At 46.1% G+C, this 13,261-nt stretch overlaps 1 protein-coding gene across 2 annotated transcripts; it reads left to right on the top strand.

The window, feature by feature from the left end:
- Window positions 1–2,405: 2,405 nt before the first annotated feature.
- On the top strand, window positions 2,406–12,612 carry atxn1l (ataxin 1-like). Of its 2 annotated transcripts, none has more exons than XM_061670651.1 (3): window positions 2,406–2,478; window positions 9,212–10,383; window positions 10,838–12,612. In XM_061670651.1, exons 2-3 carry the CDS (start codon window positions 9,334–9,336, stop codon window positions 12,197–12,199), a joined length of 2,412 nt encoding a protein of 803 aa, XP_061526635.1. In that variant the 5' UTR covers window positions 2,406–2,478; window positions 9,212–9,333; the 3' UTR covers window positions 12,200–12,612. The 2 variants fall into 2 exon arrangements, with proteins under 2 accessions (XP_061526635.1, XP_061526634.1); XM_061670650.1 differs by lacking the exon at window positions 2,406–2,478 and adding an exon at window positions 2,592–2,690.
- The last annotated feature ends 649 nt before the right edge of the window (window positions 12,613–13,261 follow it).

Raw genomic sequence — 13,261 nt, forward strand, 5'->3', positions numbered from 1 at the left:
ACCTTTAACAGGTACTGCACTGAGAAGGGTTTTATGGTAGAAAAGAGGGCTCAAACATGTACCAGTAACTAATCAATACATTATATTTTCAACTGAGGTGCCTTTCTGTGTCATTTTTTTCACCACAAGCTGCTGACTTATGAAGTTTCACTTGATAGCTTGATTGGTAGCTAGGGAATCCATTTATTAATAAAATACACTACATGAACAAAGTAGTGTGTGTGTGGGTGATAGGAAGTTTCACTCACGTGATCTCAAACTACATGACATTGTTTTGACCCAAATGGTCAACTATATACAATCCCAATTCCAATGAAGTTGGGATGTTGTGTTAAATAAAAACAGAATACAATGATTTGCAAATTATGTTCAACCTATATTTAATTGAATACACTACAAGGACAAGATATTTAATGTTCAAACTAAGAAACTTTATTTTTAGCAAATAATCATTAACTTAGAATTTTATGGCTGCAACATGTACCAAAAAAGCTGGGACAGGCTCACTTTTACCACTGTGTTATATCACCTTTCTTTTAACAACATTCAATAAACATTTGGGAACTGAGGACACTAATTGTTGAAGCTTTGTAGGTGGAATTCTTTCCCATTCTTGCTTGAAGTACAGCTTCAGCTGTTCAACAGTCCGGGGTCGCCGTTGTTGTATTTTACGCTTCATAATGCGGCACACATTTTCAATGGGAGACAGGTCTGGACTGCAGGCAGGCCAGTCTAGTACCTGCACTCTTTTACTACGAAGCCTGCCAAGGTGATCAGAGAGGCAGGTGTGTTGTAACACGTGCAGAATGTGGTTTGGGATTGTCTTGCCGAAATAAGCAGGGGCGTCCATGAAAAAGACGTTGCTTGGATGGCAGCATATGTTTCTCCAAAACCTATATGTACCTTTCAGCATTAATGGTGCCTTCACAGATGTGTACTTTATCCATGCCACTAACACAGCCCCATACTATCACAGATGCTGGCTTTAGAACTTTGCGTCCATAACTGTCCGGATGATTCTTTTCTTCTTTGGTCCGGATGACACGACGTCCACAATTTCCAAAAACAATTTGAAATGTGGACACGTCGGACCACAGAACAATTTTCCACTTTGCATCAGTCCATCTTAGATTTGCATAGTAGAGTTTCAAGTCGCACTTAGGGATGTAGCGCCGAACTGTATTTACTGACATTGATTTTCTGAAGTGTTCCTGAGCCCATGTGCTGATATATGTGCACTACAGTACTGTACTTGGACAAAGCAGATTGAATTTGAACACCTCTGACTCAGTTTATCACAAGGCAGCCACGGCACCTAAAAAAAAAAAGCTCACTGCGTTTATCAGGGTCTCACTGAGAAACCTAATAAAGTCATAAGAAGACTTTCAAACACTGGGATAATAGAGGAGGGGTCACCAACCTTTTTGAAAATAAAAGCTACTTCTTGGGTACTGATTACCAGTTTGACTCTTTTTATTTTGTATTGCTGTGAGCAAAGATTTTCGATAGCAGGAGTTTGACAGATAGTGAACTAAAAAAAAAAAAGAAACTGCAAGCTATTCCCACTCACAGTTGAAGTTTACTGTCAAACATGAAACAGAGAATTAGCCAATGTGTATTTAAATCAACCACATAGATTTAAGTCTGCTTATCTTAATGTTAACAAACAATGCAAAACGCCTGAGACGGGCCAATGACATTTTTTTTCTCCCAATCTTTATTTAACAATATTATAATATACACGGTGGACGGTTAGCACATCTGCCTCACAATTCTGAGGATCCGGGTTCAAATCTAATCTCTCCTATGTGGAGTTTGCATGTTCTCCCCGTGCCTGTGTGGGTTTTCTCCGGTTTCCTCCCACATTCCAAAAACATGTATGGTAGGTTAATTGAAAACTCCATGTACATCTGTATGCATGTATCGTAATGCCCCCAGGTGGCCAAGGTGCATGCACCAAAAGGAGCAGCACATGTCCATTGAATTGAAGCAAAAATTGGGGCAAAAACGGTTCAATTTTATTTGTCTATGTCATTACTGTATGTTTTATAAAGTAAAATATTATAGAGGGCTATTTTGCTGGGCTATTTTGCTGATTAAAAACACAAAACAATTTTTTGGGGGGAGGAGCAGAACGGATTAATGGCACTTCAATTCATTTTAACAGGCAAAGATGATTTGAGATAATGAGTGTTTTGAGTTCCAAACGTGGTCACGGAACAAATTGAACTTTTAGGGTCCCCATAATCAACTACTTCACATACACGTCACATTTTTCAAATTGTTTTATTTATTTATTAGCTCATCTAAGAACGACCTTCGCATTTGCATAACAGCTGTTCACACTTAGGAAACTGATAGCAAGCTATGGACGGTCAACGTGACGTCATATGCGTCATCCGTAACACGTCTTACCCAAATGTGGACTGTAATTATGTCGGAGCAGCGGCGCTGCACAATGGAATCAACCCCAAAATAGTGAGTTGCTCGTGCGTGAAAGTAACAAGGCGATTGAATTAACCGGTGACGTCATCGGCGAGCGCCTCCGCTGGCCTTGGCGATGGGCTCGACTTGTGAGCCTTGATTTTTTTTTTTTTTTTTTTTTTTTTTTGGGGTCCACATATAGCTCCATCTTATCTCCTCAATTGCACCCACCCTCAAGCATAGTCTTTCCGCGATGACAATTGGAGGTAAGTCCGCGTTAACAAGCTGTGTCGACTACGAACAAAGTACGCGTTGGCGTGCGGTTTTGTGGAGAGATAGGAGTCGAGCAGGAGTGGAGTTGAGGGAGCTAACAGTGTTAGCCGAGCAGCTAGCTAGCCGGAACCTCTGTCCTGTGGAACACGACAAGAATAATAAATTAACACGCTTGCGAAGTCCACTTTTCAAACACCAAAACGCTCCGTTCATATTCAAATAAGGCATGTAAAGTAGAGCATAAAGTATTCGTTAGCCGTATCCACTAGGAGTTAACAGTATACAGTGTTTGCGCTGTGTAACGGAGTTAAAGTGACTTTTTGGCTCACGGTTTTCCAAGTCAGAAGCAGGAAGCCCATCGAATGTGTAGTTGGAATCCCGTTTCTTTTCTCTCTCCCCCCCCCCCCCAGATAATCGACCAAACTCATGACTTGAGCTGTACACTTCCCACGGTTCCGCTGCTCGTTAGCTCACGATGACATCCTCGTTGAAAATGATGCAGCTATGCTCAATCGCGCTGGAAAATGTCACTGTCGTTTTGTAAGTGTACTTTGAAATACGTCATGTTTTCTGACCCGAGCCAACGAAGGCGAACTCCTCATGCAAGTATGAGATATTGAATTTGTGATGTGGTCATAAATCAAACGCAAGGAAATATTCAGTAATTTGCTTCCCCTGTGTTGTAGTAAATCAGATGTGTTGAGGAACCTGATGCAATTGCAAGTGTAAACATATGGAAAGCTGTTTGAACAGCTCGTACGTAATTGAACTTCACCAAACCACTGGGTTGTTTAGTAGCACGACGAGACCAAACTATGGGTATGAGCCACGGACTAGTAGCCTACTGGACACTAGTAGTAGTACCAAAATGCTCTGCCCAAATGTCATAGTGACAGGCAGTTTTATGGAAAGCTGTTTGAGCAATTATTCGATTATAAGGGCCATGTACTAGTACACGCTGTCCTCATGAGTACGACAATTCAGCACACTAGTAGAACGACTATGGTGCATCAGTAGAATGACTTACTCGTAAAAATGTTTACAATAAATGCTGAAACAGCTTTAAGGAAAGCCATTTGAGGCTTTATCTGCTCTCCTCATATCCATCTTAAGTTCCATGTAGCTACTAGTACAGTATTTTTTCTTACTAGTAGGACTACTACATGTTACTAATGAGTCAAAGCTGTGCACCATGCAATTCTAAAAATATGGACAGCTGTTTGAGCATATAGTTGATATCCTTGATGTCCAACTTAAGTTCCATGTATGAGTGCGCTCTTGGCCCTCACTAGTAAGACAAGTAGAACCATTAGGGCACACTAGTGGAACGACTGTGTCTTACAAGTACGTTTTTTGTTCTTCCCCCAAATAAATGATCAAACCCTTGATATTCAGCTGAAAGTCCATGCACTCGTACATTCTTTGTACTCGCTAGTAGGACAACTTTCACAGTAGTAGGACATCTAAAGTTACTATTGACGCAAAACCGTATAGTAATTGACAACTGTATGTATTTATTCTATATCCTTGATATCCAATTTAAGGTCCATATTCTAGTAAACTCTTTGTCCTCACTAGTAGGACAACTTTGGCATTCTAGTTGGACAACTACATGTTAACACATTCACTGCCATTGACGGCTTTATAGGTCAAATATCCATGTTATCTGGGAAGGCTGGCAGTGAAATGAGACAAAACTTTGCACTAGTTTATATCTGCGTGCTATTTGTAGTAGTAGTGAAGTGCTGCTTTAATGTCACGAGCAGTACAAACGCCATCCTAAAAACAAGCAAAGAAAAAAAAACCTCAGACAAGTGATTATTAAACACATTCAGATTAAACAATTTTGAGTCTTCAATGAGCATAACATGGATGTTTTTGGAATGTGGGAGGAACCCACAGTACCCAACGAAACCCGTGCAAGAACATGGTGAATATACGATCTCCACACAGGACAGCCACCTTTTCCAAATTTATTTGGGCCTGAGTCTTATTTTGTGCTGGAAAACGAAGACATCTGTGAGCGTGAGTGCACTCGTGATGGACTAAAACGTTAAATACCAAATGTTGTTGATGAACATACCAGATTAGACAAGATAATCGTTTTTGTGTGCGCCATCTGTAAAGAGCAAAATGTGAACTCAATGTTCTTAAGCAGTGGAATGCCAAGCAGAAGTACGAATAGTGTGCAGATCAACAATTGTACCTGGCCAGTTAAAAACCCACACCGCTGTTACAGTACATGTTGAGAATTGGACATTTATGTACTGTTAACGCATGCTAAATATCGCATGTGATAGATAAGAATATTGTTCGTAAAAGTGAGCGTAGTATTCCAGGCAGACCTTTTAATTTTAATTGAACCACATGCATGCAATGTTAGGGAAATTACTGGCAAAATAACATTAAAGGACCTATAGTTACCGACCTTTAGTGGTAGGGGAGAGTGTGGCTCGACAGCATAGGATGGTGGTGTGTAAAATGACACTGGTGGTGGGGAGGAAGATTAGGAAGACAAAAGCAGAGCAGAGAACCATATGGTGGAAGCTGAGACAGGACGAGTGTTGTGCAGCTTTTCGGGAAGAGGTGAAACAGGCTCTCGGTGGACAGGAGGAGCTTCCAGAAGACTGGACCACTGCAGCCAAGGTGATCAGAGAGGCAGGCAGGAGAGTACTTGGTGTATCTTCTGGCAGGAAAGGAGAGAAGGAGATATGTTGACTGGTGCCAGTAGTGTGCTGGACAGATGGAAGGAATACTTCGAGGAGTCGATGAATGAGGAAAATGAGAGAGAAGGGAGAGTAGAAGAGGCAAGTGTGGTGGACCAGGAAGTGGCAATGATTAGTAAGGGGGAAGTTAGAAAGGCATTAAAGCGGATGAAAAATGGAAAGGCAGTTGATCCTGATGACATTCCTGTGGAGGTATGGAAGCATTTAGAAGAGGTGGCTGTGGAGTTTTTGACCAGCTTGTTCAATAGAATTCTAGTGTGTGAGAAGATTCCTGAGGAATGGAGGAAAAGTGTTCTGGTGCCCATTTTTAAGAACAAGGGTGATGTGCAGAGCTGCTTATAGAGGAATAAAGTTGATGAGCCACACAATGAAGTTATGGGAAAGAGTAGTGGAGGCTAGACTCAGGACAGAAGTGAGTATTTGCGAGCAACAGTATGGTTTCATGCCTAGAAAGAGTACCACAGATGCATTATTTGCCTTGAGGATGTTGATGGAAAAGTAAAGAGAAGGTCAGAAGGAGCTACGTTGTGTCTTTGTAGATCCCGAGAAAGCCTATGACAGAATACCCAGAGAGGAACCGTGGTACTGCATGCGGAGGTCTGGCGTGGCAGAGAAGTATGTTAGAATAATACAGGACATGTACGAGGGCAGCAGAACAGCGGTGAGGTGTGCTGTAGGTGTGACAGATGAATTTAAGGTGGAGATGGGACTGGATCAGGGATCAGCCCTGAGCCCCTTCCTATTTGCAGTGGTGATGGATAGACTGACAGATGAGGTTAGACTGGAATCCCGTGGACCATGATGTTTGCAGATGACATGGTGATCTGCAGTGAAAGGAGGGAGCAGGTGGAGGAACAGTTAGGAAGATGGAGGCATGCACCGGAAAGCAGAGGAATGAAGATTAGCCGAAGTAAGACAGAATATATGTGCATGAATGAGAGGGGTGGTGAGCAAAGAGTGAGGCTACAGGGAGAAGAGATGGCAAGGGTGGAGGACTTTAAATACTTGGGGTCAACCGTCCAGAGCCATGGTGAGTGTGGTCAGGAAGTGAAGAAACGTGTCCAAGGAGGTTGGAACGGGTGGAGGAAGCTGTCAGGTGTGTTATGTGACAGAAGCGTCTCTGCTAGGATGAAGGGCAAAGTTTATAAAACAGTGGTGAGGCCAGCCATGATGTACGGATTAGAGACAGTGGCACTGAAGAGACAACAGGAAGCAAGGTCGAAATGAAGATGTTGAGGTTCGCACTCGGAGTGACCAGGTTGGCTAAAATTAAAAATGAGCTCATCAGAGGGACAGCCAAGGTTCGATGTTTTGGAGACAAAGTTAGAAAGAGCAGACTTCGATGGTTTGGACACGTCCAGAGGAGAAATGGTGAGTATATTGGTAGAAGGATGATGAGGATGGAGCTGCCAGGCAAGAGAGGTAGAGGAATGTTGATGGATGTCGTGAGGGACGACATGAGGGCAGTTGATGTTTGAGGGGAGGATGCAGGAGATAGGCTTACATGGAAAAGGACGACCCTTAGAGGGACAAGCCGAAAGGAAAAGAAGAAATGTCCAGATGGTCCATATTTCACTGACAAGTTCTCTTTATTGATTTTTTTTTTTGCACAAGAAACAGAAACTGGCTGTCATTTCCAATATCATCGGTCAGTTTTGGAACAATTGGTGAATAACTAATTGCACTTTTGTCATCGCCAAAATCGATACACCACCTTGTCTTGGTGTGACCATTATCAGACACAGAAGTGGAGACCAAATTCGCTGGATAGCCAGTGTAGACAAAGTACTATATATACTACAACGCCAATTCCAATGAAGTTGGAACGTTGTGTTAAACATGAATAAAAACAGAATACAATGATTTGCAAATCATGTTCGACCTATATTTAATTGAATACACTACAAAGACAAGATATTTAATGTTCAAACTGATAAAACTTTGTTGTTTTTAGCAAATAATCATTAACTTCGAATTTTATGGCTGCAACACTGTCCAAAAAAGCTGGGACAGGTGGCAAAAAAGACTGATGAGCATTCCTCAATTTTCTCAATCACCTGTTTGGAACATCCCACAGGTGAACAGGCTAATTGGGAATAGGTGGGTACCATGATTGAGTATAAAAGGAGCTTCCCTGAATTGCTCAGTCATTCACAAGCAAAGATGGGGCGAGGTTCACCTCTTTGTGAACAAGTGCATGAGAAAATAGTCAAACAGTTTAAGGACAATGTTCCTCAACGTACAATTGGAAGGAATTTAGGGATTTCATCATCTACGGTCCATAATATCATCAAAATGGTTCAGAGAATCTGGAGAAATCACTGCTTGTAAGCGGCAAGGCCGAAAACAAACATTGAATGCCCGTGACCTTCGATCCCTCAGGCGGCACTGCATCAAAAACCAACATCAATGTGTAAAGGATATCAATGCATGGGCTCAGGAACACGGCAGAAAACCAATGTCAGTAAATACAGTTCGGCACTACATCTGTAAGTGCAACCTGAAAGTCTACTATGCAAAGCAAAAGCCATTTATCGACAACACACAGAAACGCCAGCGGCTTCTCTGGGTCATCTAAGATGGACTGATGCAAAGTGGAAAAGTGTTCTGTGGTCCGACGAGTCCACATTTCAAACTCCATCCATTTTCTGAGCCGCTTCTCCTCACTAGGGTCGCGGGAGTGCTGGAGCCTATCCCAGCTATCATCAGGCAGGAGGCGGGATACACCCTGAACTGGTTGCCAGCCAATCGCAGGGCACATACAAACAAACAACCATTCACACTCACATTCACACCTACGGGCAATTTAGAGTCGTCAATTAACCTAGCGTGCATGTTTTTGGGATGTGGGAGGAAACCGGAGTGCCCGGAGAACATGCAAACTCCACACAGGCGGGGCCGGGCATTGAACCCCGGCCCTCAGAACTGTGAGGCAGGCGCTCTAACCAGTTGTCCAGCGTGCCGCCACATTTCAAATTTTTTTTGGAAATTGTGGATGTCTTGAGGGAGGACAAGAACCATCCGGTCTGTTATGGACGCAAAGTTCAAAAGCCAACATCTGTGATGGTATGGGGCTGTGTTAGTGCCAATGGCATGGCTAACTTGCACATCTGTGAAGGCACCATTAATGCTGAACGGTACATACAGGTTTTGAAGAAACCTATGCTGCCATCTAAGCAATGTCTTTTTCATAGGCATACTTGCTTATTTCAGCAAGACAATGCCAAACCACATTCTGCACGTGTTACGGCAGCGTGACTTCGTAGTAAAAGAGTGCGGATACTAGACTGGCCTGCCTGCAGTCCAGACCTGTCTCCCATTGAAAATGTGTGGCGCATTATGGAGCGTGCTTGCTGCGGTGTTATAACCCTTGAAGCAATGGATATTTGAACAGAAACAACACTTAGACAGGCATATATTATTAAACATCTGCAAAAAAACAACAGCAAACAAACAGCTAGTATTACCGGAACATATTGAGCAGTTGTAGGTATTGTCTTACCAAAATTTGTTATAGTAATGACTTAGAAAAGCAAAATATACTTTATTGTACATGCAACAGTGCAGATATAGTGCAAGATTATTATCTTAGTCTTTGAGGATAAACAGAGGTGCCAGTGCTGTAACAGTGACGTCATTTGTGGCAGCATCATCTTTTACTGCCTGTGTATGATTCATACCAACCCCTAAATTTAATAAAGTTATCTGAGACGGCTATTTTGAAAACGTAGCCCAAGAAAAGAGATTACTTTGTTCTCCCGCTCATGTCTGTTTTGTCTTGTCCTCAGGAGAGCTGTCAGCGGAAGTCAACTGGGCGATTTCAGAGCTGGTGCCTGCCCGCCCCGACTGGCTTGCAAGTGTCCGCTCCTGTGGCGTGCAGTGAATTCACTTTGTTGGTCCCAGCGTCGCGATGAAACCGGCTCAGGAGCGCAACCAGGAGTGCCTGCCTCCTAAGAAGAGGGACCTCCCTGTTAGCAATTGTGGCAGCGCTGCAGGGACACCAGGAGCGGGGTCTGCCGTAGAAAGAGAACGAGGAGGAGGAGCGGCTGCCAGCGGTGGAGGTAGCATTGTTGGAGAAGATGAAGCGGGCTCCATCCAGAACTGTGTGGCCAACAGTGACTCTCAGGGAGGCCCTCCATCTGGGGAGTGGCTGCGAGCTCAGGCGGGACTTCACTACGGCATGGACACTTCTGAGGGCATATCAGCAGTTCCAGTAGACCAGTACAGTATGCTTTATAAAGTGGCTCTACCGTCTGTTACATACTCGCCCACCAGTCCTCACCCAGTCTTAAGCCACATCTCTCCAGCCTACACTGTACACTCGCCCCTCTTGCAGCATCCGGGCCTTCCTTATCCTCCTTTGGGCTACGCGCAGGTCCCTCATTCCTCCCTCCAGTTCGTCAGCTCCCCGTATGCGGCAGTACCGTACGCTTTACCTCCCGGCTTTGTCCCCGGTTCGCTAATCTCCCCCTCTGGGACCATCCCTCAGGCCCACGCTGTGCCCCACCTCGTCCCTTACCCATCTGTCATACAAGAAGGGGTGGTCTCCCCACCTCCTCAGGCTCAGGTAGCCGCTCATACCTTTGCCAAAGTTTCCGCATCCAGCGCCGTACCGCTGATGCTGCCTTCAGAGCAGGTCGCCCAGCAGCACCTCAGTACTGTGGGAGTCATGTCCGCCACAGAGCTCAGCTCGCGGGGGATGCCGCTCTTCTATCACCCTCAGGGTGCTGCCAGAGCTCCTGCCTCCAGGGACACCCACAACATGCATCAGGAAAAGGAGCCAGAGATAAATGGAGGGGACAAGGGCCAGGGGGCCAGGGAGCTCGCGTTGGACTCCTCCTACCCCGGCAGGAATGCACGAGTGCAGCAGGTAACGGCCATCCCTGCAGCGCACGAGCCCAACCAGAAACGCCGGCTGAGCTCACCCGGGCACCGCAGCACTCCAGACAGTGACCTGGAGGTGAGTTGTTGACACAGGTGTCATCTGAAACAATGCTCCTCAATTATGTCTCAGACTTCATTTTCAATAAGTTGCCGTGATGGCGGCCAGTTAACAGCCGGCCAACTCGACAATGTCATTCGCTGACACCCACGTCACTCACCTGGCCAGGCAGCGCCTTTTAAAGCCATACACACTCTAAGTCACAGATGCTAAAATAAAATGGGAGGGTGGTGACGGCAAGTGGACAAAAATAATACCTGCAACTCATGTTATTGTGTTTAATAATGCAAAATCAATTTTCATCCGATTACTTGATCAATCGATCCGCATAATTGGTAGAATACTTGATTCTAAAAATATTCGATAGCTCCAGCCCTACTTTTAAGACATATTTTTTCCTGAAAATGTTGTATATGATTTTAATATCTTTTTGCAAAATCACATGTTTATTTAAACATGCCTATTGTTCCAGGTGCAACAGGTGGTTGGCAGTTTGGCTTCCTCCTCCAGCCAAGGTGTCAGCGGAGTGCGTAAAGAGGTCTCCTTCGCCCCTTTGAATCTGTCTCAGACTGTCCAGAAAGCCAGAGACATCCACGGAGAGAACCTGGCTCTCGCTTCTGGCCGTGCCGCGTTCGTTGCCCAACCTGTGAACTATGGTGAGCCCAGAGTGAGCGGACTGCAGCCGCAGCAACAAGTGGGTCAGCCGGCCCACGCTGTCATGCTATCCAACGGGCAGCCTGTGCTAATCCCTGTGGAGTATCACACGCAGCCTCAGCAACACTACCCAGCACAGGCTAATGACGGCTCTCCCAAGCCCCCCTTTAAAGCCTCAGATCCTTCAGCCAGAGCTTGCCTCCCCGAGAGGGCTGGGGGCGAGCCGGTCGTACCCCAGCAGCAGCAGCAGCCGCAGCCTCCCGCTGAGGTGACCCAGGCCTTAGCATCCTGCACCGTCCCCGGCCCGGCCCCCGGCAACCCGTCGCACTTCATGAAGGGCGCCATCATCCAGCTGGCCACAGGGGAGCTGAAGCGTGTGGAGGACCTGCAAACTCAGGACTTTGTGCGCAGCGCCGAGCTGAGCGGCGGGCTGAAGATCGACTCCAGCATGGTGGTGGACATCCGCGCCAGCCAGCAGAGGCCTGGCCTGGTGACGCTGCACTTTACAGTGGGGGAGCAGCAGAGCAAAGTGACCATCGACGTGCCGCCGGAGCACCCCTTTTTTGTGTTCGGCCAAGGCTGGTCATCCTACAGCCCGGAGCACACCGCGCAGCTCTATGGCTTGCCCTGCCATCAGATCCAAGTCGGGGACGTGTGCGTGTCCATCACGCTGCAGCAGCAACCATCACAGCAGAAAGCCGCACAACACCATCACCCTCAACAGCAGAACGTGGCCAAGACGGTGAGCAAAAGCACCGAACACGCTCACCAGCTCATGGGGCCGCCTGCCCCGCAGCAACCGCGTCCTCAGGTTCATTTCAGGACAGAGCGCGTGCACAGAGACAGGCCGAGGGAGGCCGAAGAAGACACGACGGACAGGGAAGAAGCCACACACCACCCCGAGCCCCACATGAGACCGAGTTGGACCTCAGGCGAGCACCCCAGGAGTCAGAGCGGCTACCACTTGCACACGGACGCCTCCGCCTTCGCGGGTGCCGCCATGGGGGCCGTGCTGGGCGCTTCTCAGAGACGCTGGTCCTCTCCTGGCCTCCAAAGATACAGTATGAAGGGAGAGCATGGGGCGTGTCCTCAGATCAGCAGCTCTGGACACATCCGACCCTCGTTTATCCCCCAGGAGGTCAAACTGTCCATTGAGGGACGCTCGAACGCAGGGAAGTAGCATGAGGTTCGGTAGCAACTGTGGAGGAGACCCGCTGCGGCTGGAGTAAAGAGTGTGAATGTAGCCGGAGAATGTTGAAGATTTTTGCACAACCAACTGAAAAAAAAAAATCTTGTTCTGGCTCAGCATTGCGCACCGTAAGGGAGAAGTTTGTAGTTTCTGAGAATAGTCCTCGTACACTGCATTTCTCCTCCCTCTGTCACCACTTCCTCACTGGAGGTCACCATCTCATTAGGAACGCCCAGGCTTCCTGATCGGAACGCCCTTTGGTCGGACAACTCCGGGTTGGGTTTGGAGCCCTATAATCTTTGATCCATTCCTGACTTTCGACGTCTGTTACGACGACGCTGACACACAAAGCGCGGCGCGTCTTGTTGCGCGTCTTACAATCCAACTTGTGAAGAATCAATCACATGCCCTTTTTTTTTTTTTGTCCACTAACACCTCTCTGTGCGTGTTTGTCTGTTTGAGTGTGTTTGCAGAAGTACAACAAACTGGAATCACTGCTTTATTCATTCCAGTATCAGCACTCACCTCCTCAATGCACCTCAGAGAACTCCTTAAACAGCAGACTGGGAACGTCGGGAGTAACCCGAGAGTCACGTTATCCTTCATCTCGAGTCTGCTCACTTACCAAAATTGAAGCAATAGAACCCACAATGGGACTGTCCTCATAAGATAATCTTTTTCCAAAAAATGCCACCTCACATCACCCCAACTTTTAAAAGTAATGCACTATTCTCATCTTCCATTTTCTACTCGTTCCTTGCCGATTGCCCATATCGCTGATATTTGATCTTTCTTGTTTTCGTCACTCTTTCCTCACTTTTTTTTTTGTTTTTGTTTTTTGTTATCCCTCCACTTTGTCACCGACCTTTTGTCTAACACCACGTGAAGGGAATGCATTCGGAAAACTGACATGATTTTTTTGGGATCTGTTTGCAAATTAGCCAAGATGAATGCTGTAGTTTCCTCATGCTCACTGAACATACAGTATAATAAGTGCAATTCGTACACACCGAAACACACAGAGGCTATAGTAATCAGGCGACGCATAACACA

This window comes from Phycodurus eques, chromosome 2 (assembly GCF_024500275.1).
Source record: "Phycodurus eques isolate BA_2022a chromosome 2, UOR_Pequ_1.1, whole genome shotgun sequence".
Taxonomy (NCBI): Eukaryota; Metazoa; Chordata; class Actinopteri; order Syngnathiformes; family Syngnathidae; genus Phycodurus; species Phycodurus eques.

Coding starts and splice junctions, on each gene's coding strand:
- atxn1l (XM_061670651.1), top strand. CDS start 9,334: ATGAAACCGGCTCAGGAGCGCAACCAGGAGTGCCTGCCTCCTAAGAAG. Junction 10,384..10,837: donor CTCCAGACAGTGACCTGGAG/GTGAGTTGTTGA, acceptor CTATTGTTCCAG/GTGCAACAGGTGGTTGGCAG.